Raw genomic sequence first — 19,539 nt, forward strand, 5'->3', positions numbered from 1 at the left:
TTCCAACGGTACATTTCGGGCAAAAAGCCTCAAAGTCGCCGCTGTGGGCGGATACGAAGGCAAAGCTTTGACGCCGGTATCCAACAGCCACGGCGCTGATGGAGTCGACGCCAACCATGAGCCCTTAGCAGGTTTCTGTGGTCTCGCCGGGGACGAGGACCGAGACATGGAAGCAAGTCTCTTGCGACCATCCAGAGCCTTGTCCGGACGGGACCGCAAAGGTTCCCGATGATGATCGCGCCGAGGACCCAAGCCCAAAGGCGTGCGAGCCACGGATCGAGACCGTTCCTTGCCGACTTCGTCAGAAGGCGTGGACAGAACTGTGCACTGCAATTGGAAAATCGCCAACATCTGCTCCCAAAAAGCAGCCCATTCCTCCGGGGTCGAGGACTTAGTCGGGCAAGCCACTTTGCTTGCAGCGGCATCTTCAAAGGAGGACGGGGAAGGCGACCGGTGACGGCGCTTCCTAGAAAGCGGGGACGAGGAGGACGAATGGCGGGAACCACTTCTTCCAACGCGGAGAGACACCCCTCGAATCGGCGGTGGATATACCCTTGGACTTGGATTTACTTTTAGATTTACTTGGTTTGGTACTCCTACCTACCTGAAGCTTTCGCTCCCGCAAGGCCTTAGCAGTCAGCGACTGGCATTTAGAACAGTCGGTGTCATGACTTTCGCATAAGCACCACAAACAAATGCGATGCGGGTCGGTGATCGACATTTTAGACTTGCAGTCCCAGCATGTCTTGAAGCCAGACCGCAGAGTCGGAGGGGTCGAAGAGGAAGACATTCTCCACGAAGAATACACAAGGCGCGCCGAGTTATCAAAGCAAACACGTTTGCAGAAAGAACAGAACTGAGGTTACGGGCACCATGCATCCTATTTATAACATCCAGTGATGTCGCCCTCGACGGAGGCCTTCCAGGGAAATCGACCCAACGCCATTGACGCAGGACGCCCTCTGCCGAAAAAGTTTCTGAAGTGCACAGCTGTGGACATTACATGTCAAAGATGTGGAATACGTTGGAGGACACAATCCAGTCGAAGTGGAAGATTCCATTCCACCACAAATACATCCCCTGGTGCTCCGCTCAGGGGGTAAATTCCCCAAAGCAGAACATCTCACACTTCCTATTGTAACTGGATGTGAACAGATCCAATTAAAGCTCCCAGAGGATGAATATCTCCAAAAAACATCCCAGCACCACTCCCACTTGTGGGAGGCCAAGATATGCCTACTCAGGGCATCTACTGTCGTGTTATCTGTCCCAGCTAGGTAGACTGCCAACAAGGAGATCCTGTTCTGTAGCGCACAGAACCAGAGATGCATTGCCTCCCTGCACATGGAGGGTGAAACCACTCCTCTTTTGAGAAAGTGCATGGCAATCATGTTGTCAGTAATGATCGGGACAGTCTTCCCCGTATCGAAGGCAAAAATACCATCAGCACCAGTCTGATGGCCCACGGCTCCAACAGAACAGGTGTATGAGTTGCGTCTCTGCCAGAGACAACCCGCTCAATACCCACTCATTCAGGTGCGAGCCCCAGCCCTTCAAGGAGGCATCCGTGTAAAGACTGCCAGGGGTTGTCTGTGATAGTACACACTATATGATTGGGTACAGAGGTACAGAGGCACCCTAGCCAAGGCTCTCTAATGATAACAATGGATGAGCAACCAGGCTGACACTCAAGGGAGGTAATGCAGACTGGTTTTTGGGTACAGTGAATCCCCAATCCCCCACAAAGGATTGTCTACCCACTATGTTACATGCTAACAAAGTTTTTATTAAGGGATAAAAGTTAAGTGGATATATACAAACAAAGACGACTCACTTGGTACTACGAAATTTTACTCGCATATATACAGTACCATGTGGTACTACAATTATTCTTAGTTCAGCAATAATGCACAACTGGTAACAGTTATTAAAAACCATTAAAATTACTAAACGCTGTTTAACCCCACATATATAAATGTAGAAATGCAGGTAATACTTTAAAACACTGGCAGAATACTTTTCAGAGTAAAAAGGCCAGCCTGTGTGGAGATAACCCCCACCCACCCCCCCCCTCACCCAGGCACCAGTAAGAAAAGGTAAGTTATACTTTGCATTTGTGTAAATGCCCAGTCCTTAAGTGTTCATTAACAGTCTGTTTTTGTTTCTACATATCCCACCACCCCCAAAGTACCTGGGAAACAACTGGAGAGCCGGGTCCAAGATTAGTCTAGGGCCCTTGAATGGACCCTAGGGGAGCAATCCCCTCTTCCTCGTCACAGTACTGTGGGTGCCTTGGAAAGCAAAGTGGTGGAGTTTCTCAGCTTTACTCGACGATGGACCTCATCTGGAAGAAGTAACTGGGTTGTGGCTGTCGAGCAGGAGAGCAGTGTCGGAAAGGCAGCAGCGGAGGTCTGTCATGGTGGTCTACTTGGTCTGGTTGCTACACCAGCTGTCCTACAAAGAAGCTGAAACTGGCTGTGGACATCGACAAGACTTGGGCGAGGAGGATGAGTCCTTTGGTTTTTGTCTATGACCTTAGGTGGTGATGGGTGCAGTGAACAGGAGTAGGCGTCAGGTTTTGGTAATTCGCAGGTTGGCCACCCTTCGGTTCTTCAGTGCTGTAGCTGCAGCACAGACGACCGGATGGCTTCTGGCGACTAGGACTCGAGCCCTGGACTTCTCTGCAAGCCACCACCAAGTTTGGACCATCTGGACTCGTTCTTCAGTTCCGAATGGCGGGAGACCCACTGCCGGGCACTTCTCTGCAGGCATCAACACGACTTCCTCAGACAGATGTGGCAGCAGTGCCATTGTCGGTTGAAACTTGGCAAGCTCTGGGTGTCGAGTGGCACTATGCCAGGGTAACCCCTCTTCTGGGTGATACACAGCAGTCAGGCTTTCTGCTGGTTAGTGACAGCCCCCCCGACACAGGACGATGCTGGTGGACTTCTTGGGCACAAGATGTCCGGTCACTTCTTCTGGACCCACCAAGATACCTGTGCAAAACAGCAGGCACGTGGGACTGGTTTCCACACTTCGGGTGAAGAACAGTAGTTGCATGATGTCCCCTCGCAGCTACGGGAAGAGGTTGCCTGTCCAGGCCCTCTCTTAATCAGTCCTTGAATCAGCATAGGAGCCTTTGGATGTCTTTAAGATTTGCACCCACAGACTTACTCCTCCAGCTGGATTCAGGATACAGGATACAGGCTACAGGCTTCTGACTTCTGGTTTTGACTTGCAGCTTCCGACAGAGATAAGTGAGGGGTCTTATGTTGCATACAAATCCCCCTATTCACTTAGGCTGAGATAGACACTAGGGTATTCATCATCCAACCAGGCTCACAGGCATTCAGGTAATTCATCCAAACCTAGACACTTCATTTACTCCGGTTTTCCGACAGGGCAGGCTCAGGCAGACCACAGGCATTGTGTCACACAACCAAAACTAGACACCCACAACACAGAATGTGAACTGACTCTTCTCTATTCATTCAGGTGCCACCCGTAGGGTGTAGCCAAAACAAGCAGTCCCTGGGAAGGCTCCTACTAGTGTAGTAGGACTATTAGAGCCAAATATGGTCCTTCCCCCTGATTGAATGTTGGGCGGAAGGGGGAAAGAGCGCCAGCGTTTCTCAGGGCTTTGAGAAACGAGAGGGAAAGGCAGAAAGCCATGTGGCTTACAGTGGACATCTTGCCTTTGTTCAGGAATACATTGAATCCTATAGCAGGGCCTGGGTATCCAAAAATGGAGTAGCCCCAGGGCCACTGCAACACATAGGTGTCCAAAAAATCACTAGGGGGCACCCTTATCCATTGGCGTCATGGAGGTATCCCCATGTGTCTTGCTCACCAATAATAGAAATGAAGAGCTGCACTGCCAGAGGTCCAGTCTGGACTCTTGTGACAGAAACATGCAGAAAAACACATTCAGGGAAGGAGTGGGACAGGGATGAGGAGGGCCTGTTCCTCCCAATGCATTTCCAGCATCACAGTCTGTAACCACAGTCACCCCTGGCCACAGTTGCCAAAATGGTTCTCCTGCAATACAGTTTTCTCTGTGGGCCCACAACAGGATGTCCTGTGCAACACCGTTCCCGACATTAAGTTGGCCTGTCATGCTGCCTGAGAACTGACCACAGATCTGAGGGCCCACTGAAGTGTCCTCATTCCAAGTCAGGCCTCTGGCACCAGATATATACACAGGATGCCATGAGACCCAGCAAACGTAGGAAGTCCAGGGCCCGCAATATGGGGCCTTCTGGAATTTCATGTCCATCTGGTGAATGTGCAAAGCCCTGATCCCGAGAGAAACCTTGGGAGGGCCAGGTAAGGGGAGACACAAATCCCCCTCTACTTATACTGGGTGACCCCATCACCAGCAACTTGGTGAAGATCTGAGCGGAGGCGAGCCCGAAAGGGCTGGACCTAAAACATAGTGGGACCTCCCAATCATAAACCTCTGATACTCTGCAATTGGGAAGTATAGGCACATAGAAATAATCCTGCTGGAGGTCGAATGACAGGTCATGGAGATACAGGTGCCAGGAGGATTTGCGGGTGTTAATATCTTGAATTTGACCTTCATGAGGAGCTTGATCAAGGGCCTCAGATCCAAGATGGGACGCAGTCCCCCAACCTTTTCCGGTACCAGGAAGAAAAGGGAATACTATACCAAAATCCTATCCACTTGAAGCACCATTTCTATGGCACCTTACTTGAGCATGGAAACAATCGCCTGCTGGTGTAGCGGAATTGGAATCTGAAAAGGGGTGTGGAGGTGTGTGTGTGTGAAGAAATGGGAGGCAGTACCTTGGGTCACGCTAGGCATCAGAAGTAATGCCCCACCATTCTTTGGAATATTGGTCCAAACTCCCTCTACTGGAAGAGATTGGGAGAATCGGTCAAAGTGGTTTTGGTGGCGTTGTAGATCCCGATGGAACAGTGGCTGGTTGATAGGATTTTCCACCTCTTCCTCTGGTTGGCCTGGCAGACATTTTCTGCCCCTTCCGATGAGGAGTTTGAGCTTGTTCTCTGAGTAAACGAGCTGAGGTAGCAATAGGGCTTGACTCTCCACGCCCTGCATCGTGGATTACGTTGGCTGTTAGTGCACTGCTGCCTTGAAATTTTCAAGGTTATGGTCCACCTTTGGACGAAAAGATGCATTCCAACAAGGGTATGTCAAGTAATCCTGCATGGACAGCTGGTGCCATACAAGGCTTTAACCACGAAAATCTTTGTTGTATCGAATTCGTGCCCATGGCTCTACCCAATAGTCTGCGGTCTAGAACCTTGATAGCAGTGCCTGGCACACTGCCTCTTTTCCATCTGACACAAGCTCTTTAAAATCATCTAATGTCCCCCTCAGGAATAGGATCTACTGCCCAAAAGGTGCAAGTATATTTGGCACAGGAGACATTTATAGCCTTTAAGGCCATACTTCCCAAGGCGAAAATCTTTTTAAGAGAGCAATTTATCTTTTGTCATCCCAGTCTGGGGAAAAAGAGGAGTAGCACTTGTTACTGCACCCGAAGAAGCAGCCTGCATGCCTCACAAAGACAGGGGTGCTTTGATAAAACGTCAGTAAGAAAATATAAATCTCGCTCCACAGATCCTAAGTCTTAAGGTACTAATGGTGCTAAGTAGGGTTTCTTCCAATGCTCTAAAAGTGGATCCCTATGGGCTGCATGAAATGGAAGGACTGGACCCTTTAGATAGGGCCCTTGCACAGGCTGTCCGTAAAATTATATTAAGAAACACATTTCACTGGAGGACATCCCCGTAAGACCTCCGATGGCCTAGCCATGACTTTTCCATAAGAAACATTTTGGCATGCATAAGGGTCTGGTTGAGCGAATTCAACCTCCTAGGAGATTTCAAGTCCACTGGGGTCTTTAGGTCAGAGTCAAGCTCTGCCATCCATGTTTCCGCCAAGATACATTTCTCAGTAGTGCTTGAGGTGCTAAACAGTTTGAAACAAAGTATATTTTGCCTCAGTTCTAAAACAAAATGTTTGGAAATGACAGAATGAAATAAGATCTTCGACTGGGGCATATTGCGACGGCTAGGTCGGCAGGACTCTCGAAGAGGGCGCTGCCATGACATGGCGCGGTGCCCAAGGAGTTGCAGTGATCGGTGATGTTAATGCTGCTAGAAAAATCTTTAAGGTCAACTTTGGATGAGTGTGTTTGTGGGAGTCCCTGAAGTCTTTATCAGGCCTCCATATTTCTTTTTAAGATCCAAAGTGGCCGCTTTCTCAAACACTATAATTTTCATACTGAATTCTTCAAGTTCTTCTGACGAGTAAGATTTTGATGGGAAACGTACTAGTCTGTCAGGCGAAGAGTCAGTACAGATCGAGTGCCTATGTCTTCTCTTTCTTTTTCAAAGAAGACAAAGACGCTGTTCTGTACTCCCGACCGACCTACGTTCAATCTTATTTAAAACACAACACAAGGATGCATGTAAATTTGACCCTGTTAGTACGACAGTCCATGCCTGGTCTATGATCTGCAGAAGGTTGCGAATAGAGACACCCTATGATTCAGACACTCCTTTGTGGAATTTTCCCGGTATTTTGCCATCATTGGACAGACATGCAGAGGATGTGGTATCAATAGGGAAATAAAAATGCGGGATATGTTTCCTAATGGGAAATTTGTCACTCAGGAAGATTTTATAGCTACTGTGGGAGGAGGGCAGCTCAAAATGCTCCAATACCACTGCATGAAGATGGCATTAAGAGCGAAATGGCCTCTGTTCCCAGATGAACCAACATCACATGAATGCCTCTGATCCCTGTCCTCACAGACTGGAGCAAGTGTTTCTAAATTATACGCTTTAATACAAAAACATACACCTTCACTTAACACGGTTTCTCCTGGGAGGCAGACATGGGGGCTACAATCGAAGATGAGAAATGGTTGAAATATTGTGCATTGTCCAAGTCAGTATCAATTAACGCTGTACTTTGCTTAATATAGTTCAAAGTATTGAATAAACTACATTATACGCCGGCCAAAAAGACAATTTAATGTGACCTGTGCAGTGGCCAAAAAATGTATACTTCAGAATTGGAAAGTCCACATGCGCCTCGCATTGACCACTTTCTTAAAGAACTTGCCTGTGTGAACGAGTGTGAGGAACAATATGTATTGACATTACCTAGAACCAGTCGACCAAAAGACATTTGGACTCTGTTCAGAATATACCCCTGTGAAATGATCTCAAATGAGGAAGGCTCTCCACGGCCCTAATTATTATTTTGAATTTGTAAAGTGCATGGTATGCTGCGTTAGGCAAGTACTCATTTTTGTTTTATAGGTTTGTTTTCATCGTGCTGCTGCAGTGTCGTGACCTACAATCAATAAATAAAGTTAAAAAAAAAGAAGAAGACAAAGAAGAATGGTGGGATTCGCTTTGTGAATGTGACCTCTTCTGGTGTTTTTTTTTAGCCCTTTTCTTGGGTCTCTCCAGGGACTTGCCAGTCACCTTGGAGATCCTACCTTGGGTTAATTTTCATTTCGACAGGGTAGTGGTGGGCAATTTGGACGTTGAATGCTCAAAAGCAAGGTCTTATAATCTCCCTTTTGACGGCTTTGGAGTTGTTTTGACACGAGCCACAGTCGGCTATTTGGTGTGCGGTACTGACACCAAAGGCATATCCTCCGAGTATCCGTCAGCAACATCTTAGCGTGACAATTCACATCTTTCAAAACCAGACAGTTTTGGGGTCAAGATTCAAGACAAAGTCTAGGTTTAAAAAGCATGTCAAAAATAAATTCTAAGGTGCGATGTGAATGTTGCGAAAAGTGTGCTCAGAATGCGGAAAAAAAAGAACCAAGGTCATGGGTTCAGTGTAAGCTATTTATGCCAAAGTAACGTCCCACCTCGAGGGTGAACCGTACATGCCAATGCTGCACAGCACCCCCTGCTGTCAAAATAGTTGCAGAGATCTGAAGGACAACCTATCAATGCTATTAAAGCTATTTATTGGTCCGATAACTTGCACAGGTCTATTAGAATGCTAAAGATGTACTTTTGTTTAAAAAAATGTTTTTTGTTTTGAGGAGATCAAAAAGAAATTCTAATTTTATAAGAAATTCTAAAGTGCTACCAACACCACAAGTCCAATCAATCCTTGTAGAAACACTGGTCCCCACCATACCCACCACTGTATTCAGATCTTCGGCCAATGCCTAGCAATTCACGCTGAGAACCCCTTAGCTCAAGAACACCAGTTCCCGTACCTTCCACCACCCGCCCTATTCTAGGGATCACCAGGCTAATGAGATTATCTGCACACACCTACCTGCATCACCCCCGCCAGCTTGCAAAGGGTGGGTTAACCCCTCTCCTACCCACCCACACACCACCCAGCCCAAGGAGCAGATCTATGCTGCTCCCACACCACAGCACGACCAAGACCCCATTCAACTGAAGGCACAGCCCCTCCGCAGCTCCCACACCACCACCTATCCAGATCTCATAAGGCCCCACCCCAGAACCCAACACCAACCTCAAAGGCGCCCTATTAAATGTGCGATCTCTAGGAGTGCATGCTATTGAAATACATGACCTACTCCTAGACCGACATCTAGACTTCCTAGTAGTCAGAGAAACTTGGTTACATCAAGCTTGTGGCCCCCCCCTACTGGCTCTGGAGAGCCATCCCGACTGTCATCCGTAGGGCTGACCGCCTAGATACTACAGAAGGAGAAGTAGCTATTGTTGCAAAAATATCAATGCAGTTCAGATCCTGCACAATAGCCGGTTACAAACTTCTCTTACTCAAACTTACCACCGACCCCGAAACTACCTTCAACTTCCTTATTTTCAGAGCACCGAATAACACCAACCACCACGAATCAGACATTCTCTTACTCATCAACCCCCTCCTTAAACCCAATACCAAATGTATTATCCTAGGTGACATCAACCTTGGTTTCAATGACCCTCTGGACCATAAAGCCACTGCCTTCCACACGGCCCTACAAAAAATGCAGTTTACACAAATTGTTAATACCCCTATCCATTCTAAAGGCAGAATCTTGGACTGGATCATAACATTAAACATTAATCTATCAATAGAATGCATCTCCGAAATGACATGGGCAGATCACTACTCGATTTGCTTCAACATATTGACACCGAATATTTAGGGTGCACCCCATCCCTCACCCAGCCCCATTATGGTGAGAAACACCCACAAACTTACAGTAGAAAATCTTTTCCGTGTTTTGTCCAATGCACGAGAGACGTACAATATCAAACATCAACCCAGATAGCATCTCCCTGATCTACCATACCTGTATGAAATCCCCCATTGATGAAGTAGCCTCACACAAATCTAAAATCCTGTGCAGCACCAAACAAAGTAATTTTTGGTTCAATGAAGAGCTCATTGTCCTTAGACGAAATAAAAGCCTTAGAACATCTATCTAAAAAGAACCTGACCGCAGATTCCATTAATGATCTCCAGCCGGCAAATAGAAACTGTAAATCAGCAGTTAAAACCCACAAAGCAAATTCCTTGAACATACACATAAACAATGCTGCTTCTAACAGTTAAGAGTTATTTACTATTCTAAGAGAGCTGGAAGCACCCATCCCCTCCTACACCCCATTAACTCTAGCAAAGCCTGGTGCACCACCATCCAGAATGCACTAAACGCCAAAATCGGCACATTACAAGAGAAAATACTAGCAAAAAGAAAACTAGTGGCCAGTAAAAGCATGCATTCCCTCGCTACCATCGCCGGTAAGGACACAACAGCCACCAACTTTACCACCGTCTCCCAAGACCAGGTCCCGAACACCATTTCCAAGCTGAGACCCTCCAACTGCAAAGGAGACAGCTTCACTGCTCGCCTAGTCAAACTCTGTGCCCCCCACTCTAGCCCCATCATTACCAAATTCATAAATGCATCCTTCACTTCCAACTCGGTCCCCGCCATTATCAAAGAAGCCTGGGTTACTCCACTCCTGAAAAAACCATCTCTGGACCCCACTATACCCACTAAAATTCAATTAGACCATCTAGATCAGGCACTAGCACACACCCCTTCATCCCCACATTCAAGAAATCAATGGCGGAGAGGGGGGTAAAAGGGGAAGCTTCCCCATAGCGACTCTGAAAATCTGGAACTCCCTCCCCTGAACATCAGAAATGAGCTCTCCCACCCCTGCGTCAAGAGGCTGATCAAAACGTGGCTATTCCACAAATTCTAACCAGTAGGATCGCATTTAGAAATGCCTAGGCCGGTACTGTAACCATTATCTCTCCTGAACTATGTTGATTGTATGATAACAAATGCTGTAACCAAACTGTATTTAACCTCCTCTGTAACCAGATAAGTATGCCTATGTAACCAATGCTGTGATACCTCCGGGTTTGGGTGTGTAACATAGGCTATAAATAAAATCTTAAACACTCCGTGTCTGGCAATATTAGGTTTTTCATAGAAATTGTGGTTTGCACAAGCACCAACATTTGGTTCCTACCAATGAAATATGGCAAAATCACTTTAATGTGCACTTTTCTTTTGAGGATTCATCAACCACATGGCCATAAGGAACAAAAACAAAGTACATCTTCTCTAATTTTGCTCGCTGGCTGCATATTTTCTGAACACATTTTATTTGTATTTAATTTTTATTTGTTAAAGGTGAAAGTTTGACTCAATTTTTCAGCTGGGTTTTCAAATTCTGAGTTTGAATCAGAGGCAGGCTAACGGGTCAGTTTGTAGACTTCTTGGTATAGATGCTTTGTGGACGTTTGAGCCAGTGTGTAGGCATTGCCCTGAAAAGGGCATTGCACATAGACGTAAGTAAACTTACTGTTGTGTTAAACAATATGGATTTTCAGGTATTGGCCATAGGTGTATTTGTTGGTTAGTGTGTACTCTGCCTTTAGGTGAGCGGCATCTGAATGTAAAACTGACAAACACTTATTGCTTTTCCTCTACTTTAGAATGGGTGGCTGTAGTTAAAATTGGGAAGAGCGGGGAGGCAGGCCATCCGTACACCAAGTAGGTCCTGCCTTACTCTCCTAGCTCCTCCCTTTATTTCAGATCCATTTCTTGCTGTCCAGTGTGCTCCTGATCTATTCTGGACCCCTTCCCAAGTCCATCTTTGCTCCCCACTCCAGAACCTTTCCTTGCTACACATCCAAACCCTTTTCCCAGCTGTGTCCTTTCACTCTTCTCAATCGTCTCTCATCGAGGATTTGGGAGGTGCACCTCTTCCTCAGATCTCCATGACTCGGTGGCCTGTCACTCAGATCTGTAAGTTTTTGATCCCTCTTTTATTTTCCTTTAACACCTAATAATTATCATTTTCAAATGAACAAAGATGGAGAAACTAGATGAATACATAAAATAAGAAAATTACCAAAAAGACAGGAAGCTGGAACTTATCATTTAAAACGACAGCTTGCACACTGCAGGGTCCACAGAGTCGCGCAACTACATCTTTGCCAAAAAAGTTTGCATGAAATACAAACAGAAGAATTCCAGATCCTGTAATAAAACAATTTGAAACATCACTAAAAATATTTCAGGAACCAAAGAACTTAATAGATGGCTGCAAATTGAACATTTTGGCTACATTCAGCATACGTCTGAAGCTGTAACAAATTAGATTAAACGTTTATTACATGCAACTTCATTTTCGCAGTATACGTTGATAGTAATTTGAAAAATCAAATCAAGAAAATGTTCTTACCTGTAACAGTTCTGCGGTGGATAGTGAGAAAAGGAAGAGCAACCTTGCATTTGTAATCAAGACTAGGAGCATGACAAAAATAATGCTGCACTTCAGAGCAAAGATGGCACTTTGGTTCAGGGTATGAAAATTATTATTTGTTTTATTGAATTTGTTTCACTTTTCTTCCCCCAATGTGTATAAACAAAAAGGTCCAAAATCAGAACAAACGCATGCCCAATATTACATTACAAAACACTTTCCTCCCCCCCACTACCCTAGATGCAGATAAACTCAATAATTATACTTATTACTATGAGCTGTTATTAGACCACTACCATAATTCCCTAATACGAAGAACGTGTAACTTAACACACTGAGCATATTATAGCATCCACTTCTAAACACAAGGGAGGGGATTGTTCGACCCCTCCCGCACGTTTCCCATCATCACTCCCCACTTCAATCCCCAGGAACTGACCGAGTCTCGTTGGTATGCAAAAATGGTGGACCATTCCTCCCTCAATGCGGACTTCTTGCCATGCAATTGTGATGTAACGATCTCCACTAAATATATATCTCTTTAGCTTTCAAAACCCCTTCCCTTTCCGGGGGGAGGTACTCTCTCTCCCAACATATTACCAGACATGCCCGTGCCGCCAGCAACATACAATGAGCCATAGGCGGCAATGTCCTCCAACCCTCCTCAAACTCTTCTAAAGCAAAAAGGACCATCACAAGGATCAATACTTCTATGTCTTCCGACCCTCTCGATTCACCCCAGTACTTCAGTCCAATACACCTTTGCCCTTTCAAAGGCCACCACATGTGCCAGTATGTTACATGCTCCGCACATCCTTGCCAGCAATTTGGACTCACAGAGGGAAACCTCTTGGACAGCCAAACCAGATAATACCGTCATCTATGCAATAATTTCACCCCATGCTGCTTATACTGACAGGAGATTGATGTTTTATAGACCCTTCTACACATCATTCCCATAGTGGATTGTCTACTTCCCTTCCCAGGTCTTTTACCCATTTGGCTCTTAGGCTGTCAATCTCATGCCCCCTGGCCTCAACCATCCCTGCATTAAGTCTTGCTATTAGTCCCTTCGATCCCATCTGTGTGTCGAGTGTTTTCTCCGTCGACGTAGGCTCTCTAAATCTCCAGTTTCCATTTTTCTGCAGTCACCACACTCTAACTGCAAATAGGAAATCCCGTACAACCTCGCAATATGCAGTGCAGTGGTCTAGTTCCTGGATGGTTATGAACCTCCCCTCTGTTAGGGAGATTTATCAGTTTTATGCTTAATCCGCTCTTCTAGTGAGACCCCCCAGCACTTTCAGCAGAACAAGAAACAAGTCCAGCAGAATGTCGGAACCACCCTCTGTCCCCCCATTCATTATTTCTTGCTCTGATAGTGGGACCCATAATCTTTGCGTTTTACTTTATTTTATGGAGTCCTGCTTTCCTCCATTCCTTTTTAGAGTCATCTGTGTTTCACTTTTTCAGCACACATCTGGCATTTAGGCAGACTGTTAGCCATATTTGGGCTTTTCTCTGACTGGCCACGTGCCCCACCTGCCAGGTATCCCAAATCTAGATCGAGGTGTTACCGTTTTCACTGTTGTGTTCTTAATTCACCCAGTTGCCAGGTATCCCAAATCTAGGCGTTACTGCTGTGTCCTCAATCTGGGTCTTTGTTCCACTGGCCCATATTTGAAAATGCATTTTCCCCCCTAGCCAGGAATCGCAAATCTGGGTGCTTTGCATTTGCTGAGGTGTTTGAAATGTAAGTGCTCCCCCCCCCTCTATCCAGGAATCTAGACATCCTCCACTCCATCCAGCACTGTGTTCCCAGCTCTGGGTGCTCCACTGCGCCTCTGCGGGATCCCACATGAGCCTCTCTCCAGCATTACAGCTGTGCCCCGAGTGGAACACCTGTGGGACTAAGTCTCTGCATAGTAAGCGACTGCAACCTTAAGTGCTCCATCACCCTCACAATACTAAGAATGTAAGGGTTGCTAGGGATAGCTAGGAGGAATGAGAAAGTCCACACAGTAAGACACCCCCTACCCCCTCAACATTGCCCCCACCTCCACAACCATAGCCTGCTAAAAACCACACAGAAGCTGAAGGACAACTACAACCCAACAAAACTCGGGGAAACTGCTGCGGATGGGCAAGAGTCCCTGCAACCCAAACACAACAACTCAAACTCATTAAACTAGAAGATTTCAAAGGACCACAATATGCCACGTCACAGAACGGGACGATGCAAGAGACAACTAGGAGAAAGAATATATCAAATAGCACCACGCCAACAGACACAGTAATGGAACACAAGCATGACAGAAAATCGGACAAACTGTAAAAGAAGGCAAACATCTTTATACCCAACACCATACCTCGCGACGGATCACTCAACAGAACAATTTACGACCACCAATAATAAACTATCAAAAGAAAATCTGAGCATACAAAAAGGAAACTCAAAGCCAAAAAGAAATACTATGACAAAAGAATCACAAAAGCCACCAACACCCAAAAAGAACTATTCCACATCGTAAATGATATGACAAATCCACCTGGATATAACACTGGTACCTTCACAAAAAACTATGCAATGATCTCTCAGACCACTTTAAAAATAAAATCACTGGCATACATCAGATCATACAAAGCAGACCGATCAATGAGACCATGCCCCACCTACCATAGAACCACAGAACACCAAAAATCAGGGAGAGAAATTCCTCAAGCTGGTGAAACAAAGCAACAAGGCAGGCTCCCCAATGGACCCGCGCCCACCAGACAACTATAAATCAATCCTTTACACAGGGCACACCATTCGAATGCCACAGAAACCTCTTGAACCAATTGCTCTCAATGGGGAAGAGTGCCACAGGCTTTCAAATCTGTGTACATCAAACCACTCAAGGATAAAACGGGCGATGTGGAAGACCTCTCTAACTACAGACCGATTAAAACATTCCCTATCCGGCAACAATACTAGAGACCTATGCCTAAGAACAAACAATGGAACACACAGAAAACCACCAACTATTGGAACAGGCACAAGTCAGGTTCAGACCCATGAGAGTGACAGAGACAGCACTTCTCTGTATCTGGGATGACCTAAAGACCAACACAGATTCCAACACAAACTTGGCACTGATACTACTCTACCTCTCTGCAGCGACATGGCGCTGCTCTGAATTAAGTCTTTCCCATCTGAAAGAACGATATGGATAAAACCATTCAAATCTGCGCCACGGGACACCACGTGTGGGAGTACCACAAGGATCCTCCCTATCCCCATTCTTTAGCATTTACATTACCCCAACTAATCAACCTCATTAAAAGACACGGCTTCACCTGCTACAACTATGCAGATGACACTCAAATCCTCTACAAGATCAAAGATGTACAAGATAGACTATCTCAAAGAACTCTACGAATGGATGAACACAAACAGCCCCTCAGTCAACCCACGCAAGAAAGAAATCATGGTCTCATGCAAAAACAAAGGAACCAACCAGTACATCCCAAGGCCCACAGAACTAGGAACGGCGCCCACACCACCCACAATTGTCCATTCGGATTCTCAGGTTTTTGACAATGAGCTAACCCTTGAACTACAAGTAAATGCGATATTCAAAAATTGCTACTTCCACCTGCACACAACCAAAAAGATGCTACCATTCCTCTCCTTCACGCACAAAAACACTGGCCATCATCTCCCTCATCATGTCCAGGATAGACTACGCCAGCAGCCGATACCTCAGAATGGTCGATCATCTACTGAAGAAACTGCAATGTACAGAGAATGCAGCGGCCATACTTCTCCTCAAACTCTCACGAAGGGACCACATCACTCCTGCGCTAAAGATGCTACATTGGCTGCCAGTCAATAAAACAAATTAAGTTTTAATTACTGGAGTAGATCTGACTGGCAGCGCGCTTCACGTTCTAATTTATAATCCGTCTTGCTGCACATCCAGAACGCTGAGGGTCTACTCCCCACCCCAACGATAAGCATTGAGAGTGAGATGGTGGGTCTGGATTGTTGCGCTAGCCTGAGTAATCGTCAGATAAGTGAACATAGGTGATTTAGAGGATTATAGAAATGTAATAATTATTTGTTGTCAATTGGTCTCGACAGTCAAACATTACAATATTTCAGCCAACATGTGTTTCGACAAAATGTCTTTGTCAAGGCTGATTAGGCATGGAGCATATATACACTTACATTGTATTCACATGGGTAACAAAGAAACACAAACATTCAATAAATACCAATTTCGGGGTTTGGGGACGGCGGGGACAGAGATGGGGCCTTTTTGGTTGATTCTTCCTCCACATCCTTGAAATATACACCCAGCACATTCTATGACCCCTTTCGGCACTAGACCATAATAAATATTGTAAAGTACTGAAATGTACATGTCTTGCATGAAGCATGTCTATAGTTGTAAGGCAACTGACCATGTAATTGCGTTCTACTCCCCTACTCCTCTTTAAGTTGGACTACTGTAACAGCATCTTTCTAAATCTACCTGCCTCTACTCTCCGACCTCTGCAAGTTATCCAGAACAGTACTGCGAGACTTGTCCTTGGCCTCAAGCCCTGGGATCGTATCTCTCCAGCTCCAAAATATCTCCAGTGGCTCCCAGTGGCTGCAAGGATTACATTCAAAACCCTCTACATTGTCCACAAGGCTTTCTGGGGCCTGGGTCCAAAATACCTTCAGCTATCCCTCCGCAAATACCTCCCCTCTCGAGCTCTTCGCTCCTCTACCTCCAACTCCCTCCGGGTCAATCGTTTTTCAAAGAAACGAGCTGGGGGTAGATCTCTATCTTCGGCGGGGGCCTCCCTCTGGAACAGCCTCCTTGCCACTCTAAAACTTGAGGAGAACCATCTCTGGTTCCAGAAGCACCTCAAGACCTTCCTCTTGGCTTCTGCCTTCGCTCCCCCTCTCCCCTGCTGACCTGCTCTCTTGGCACTGTGCACCTGGCCACCCTCTGTCCCCTGGGCCCAGGTACCTGCTCACCCTGCCACCCTCCTGGCGCCCCCTTGCGCTGGGGACTGTATCTGTACCCATACAGCCCCACCACCATGTTCTCCTTTTCTTTTTCTGCACTTATCAGACTTACTCAGTCTGCTGCCTTAAACACAGCACTTGCCTGGCTGCACTACCATTGTTTATTGCCTCCATTTTCTTTTTATTTTATATTATTTATCTGCTCTCCTCTGCTCTGCTCTGCACTTTCCACTCTCCCCCTTCCATTCACTTTTCCCTTTCCCATGCACTTGCGCGTTCTCAATGTCACTGGGCCTAGTAAGATCGTTTTTGTTGTTCTCCCATGCCTAGTCACGCTCTGAAACACCCGTGTACGAGCGTGATACAAATAAAATGTATCATATGTCCATTTGTCGCCATCTCTGTCCCCGCCCTCCGCAAACACCGAAATTACGTCGTCCGGGAGGTCCCAGTCCTTGTATCTCAACCTTTCAGAAACCATGCGCGATGGATGGAGAACCTGACCATCCTCTTGAAAGAAGATCCTCTCTTTAGGGTAGACGTATCAGAGGACAGATGGACATGTCGAGAAGGTCCGGGTACCACAAACTCCCGGCCCAATCCGGAGCCACCATGATCATGCGAGTCCCGAACAGTCTTAACCTCCTGAGAACTTGCGGAATGAGGGGGACTGGAGGAAACGCATACAGTAGCAGAAAATCCCAATCCACCACAAACGGGTCTCCTAGAGCTCCTCTCAGAGAAAATTCCCTTGAGCAGTACTGTTCGCACTTCCGGTTGGCACCAGTCGCGAACAGATCCACCTGCGGGATTCCCCAAAGGGCGAAGACCTCTTGAAGGGCTTCCTGAGCGATTTCCTACTCATGGGAGACTGCGCTGTGCCTGCTCACAGCGTCCACTGCCGTGTTCGCCTCAGGCCAGAGGAACCGCCACTAGGGAGATTTCTTCTTGAATTGCCCAGAACCAGAGCTGCATTGCCTCCCTGCACAGTAGCAGTGACCCTACACCACCTCTCTTGTTGAGGTAATGCATGGCCACCGTGTTGTCCGTCATTATCAGGACATTCTTCCCTGTACAGATGGCAGGAAAGCCTTCAGTGCTAGCCTGATTGCTCTCAGCTCCAAAAGATTGATGTGTAGTTTGGACTCCGATGGAGACCAACAACCGCTGATGGTCATATCGTTGGCATGAGCACCCCACCCTGTGAGGGAAGCATCCGTCAATATGGACACCTTCGGCCATGGTTGCCAAAAAGGTTCTCCCTTCATTAGGTTTTCCTTGCAGGCCCACCAGAGAAGATCCTGTGACACCCCGACAGGAACCTGACGGTGATCCGATATCCTGCCTGAGAATTGGGACCATTGAGTCCCGAGTGCCTATTGAAGGGACGTCATTCTCAGACGGGCCACTGGCACCAGAAAAATGCAGGATGCCATGAGGCCGAGCAACCTCAAGAATTCGAAGGCAGGAAGACTCTGGGCAGTCTGAAATTTGGTTACCATCTGGAAAATGTTTTAAGCCCTCACCTTGGGTGGCGAGCACTTCCCCAAGGACGTGTCCAAGACAGCCCTGATGCACTGGAGCTGTTGGGAAGGTGTCATAGGACTTCTTGAAATTGAGTAAGAAGCCCAGTCTGAAGGGAGCGACAGTTAACGTTGAGATGATGTAAGGCTTGTTCGGGAGAACGTGCCCTGATCAGCCAATCGTCCAGGTAGGGGTAGACTGGAATCCCCCCCTCTCCTGAGACGTACTGCCACTACCACCACCAGTTTGGTGAAGACCCTCGGGGCAGAGGTCACCCCGAATGGCAGGACTCAAAACTGATAGTGCGAGCCATCAACGGCTAACCTCAGGTATTTTCTGTGCTTGAGATGGATCGGCACATAAAAATAAGCATCCTGAAGGCCCAATGACACCAACCAATCCTGAAGTTGGAGGGCCTGAAGGATCGCAGAAAGAGTAACCATCTGGAATGTGTCCTTCCTGAGGAACTTGTTCAAGCATCTCAAGTCCAAGATGGGTCTCAGTCCCCCGTCCTTCTTGGGAATAAAAAAAATAAGGGGAGTGCCAGCCCTTGTTACTCTCCGCTACAGGCACTTATTCTATAGCGCCTTTCTCTAGCAGGGTTAATATCTCCTGCACAAGGAGCGGATCTGGATCCCTCAGAGTGTACTCCCTCCGTCGTGAGGCCTCCGTAGAAAAACAAGGCAGTACCCGTGGGCTATTGTTTCCAGAGCCTAAGCATCCGAAGTAATTGCTCGACATTCTTCTAATTCTTCTAAGTGCTGAAACAGCTTGCCCCTCCCCCCCCCAAACCTGGTGAGCTGTGACTGAAGGACTCAGAGCGGTTTTGAAGCAGCAGTAGCAGAGCCTGATGGCAAAGAGGATGCTGCTCGAGCAGCTTTGGCACCCCTACCTTGTCCACCACAAGGAAACTTACGTTAGCCTCTTTCCTCTCGCCCTTCCAAATGAGTAGTAGCGAAAAGATCTACCCCTCCATTGATGTCCGCTAAGACGAAAAGGCTGAGGCTTCCGGACAGCAGCACCCAAAGACTTGGCGGCTGCCTTAGAGGTCTGCAGCTTCTCAAGGCCCTTGTCAGCCTTGCTGCCAAAAAGGTGAGACCCCGTCAAATGGCATGTTCATAAGCCTAGTCTGCACATATGGTGCAAAACCAGACTTCCGTAACCGCACAAATCGGTGCTCGTAGCCATGGACCTGGTGACACTGTCTGCAACGTCCAACCCGGAGTGAAGGGATTCACACATGGCTTCCTTGCCTTTCTTACCCCTTT

General features: G+C 46.9%; 1 protein-coding gene across 3 annotated transcripts in view; it reads right to left on the reverse strand.

The window, feature by feature from the left end:
• The window catches only part of MPHOSPH8 (M-phase phosphoprotein 8), a 620,343-nt gene that overhangs the window by 125,372 nt on the left and 475,432 nt on the right, over positions 1-19,539 (reverse strand). For all 3 annotated transcript variants that reach the window (XM_069639105.1, XM_069639103.1, XM_069639104.1), the window contains one exon: positions 11,389-11,516. In XM_069639105.1, coding sequence (XP_069495206.1) covers positions 11,389-11,516 — 128 coding nt within the window. The remainder of the gene's footprint in view (positions 1-11,388; positions 11,517-19,539) is intronic.

Source organism: Ambystoma mexicanum, chromosome 7q, assembly GCF_040938575.1.
Source record: "Ambystoma mexicanum isolate Mex_15411 chromosome 7q, UKY_AmexF1_1, whole genome shotgun sequence".
Taxonomy (NCBI): Eukaryota; Metazoa; Chordata; class Amphibia; order Caudata; family Ambystomatidae; genus Ambystoma; species Ambystoma mexicanum.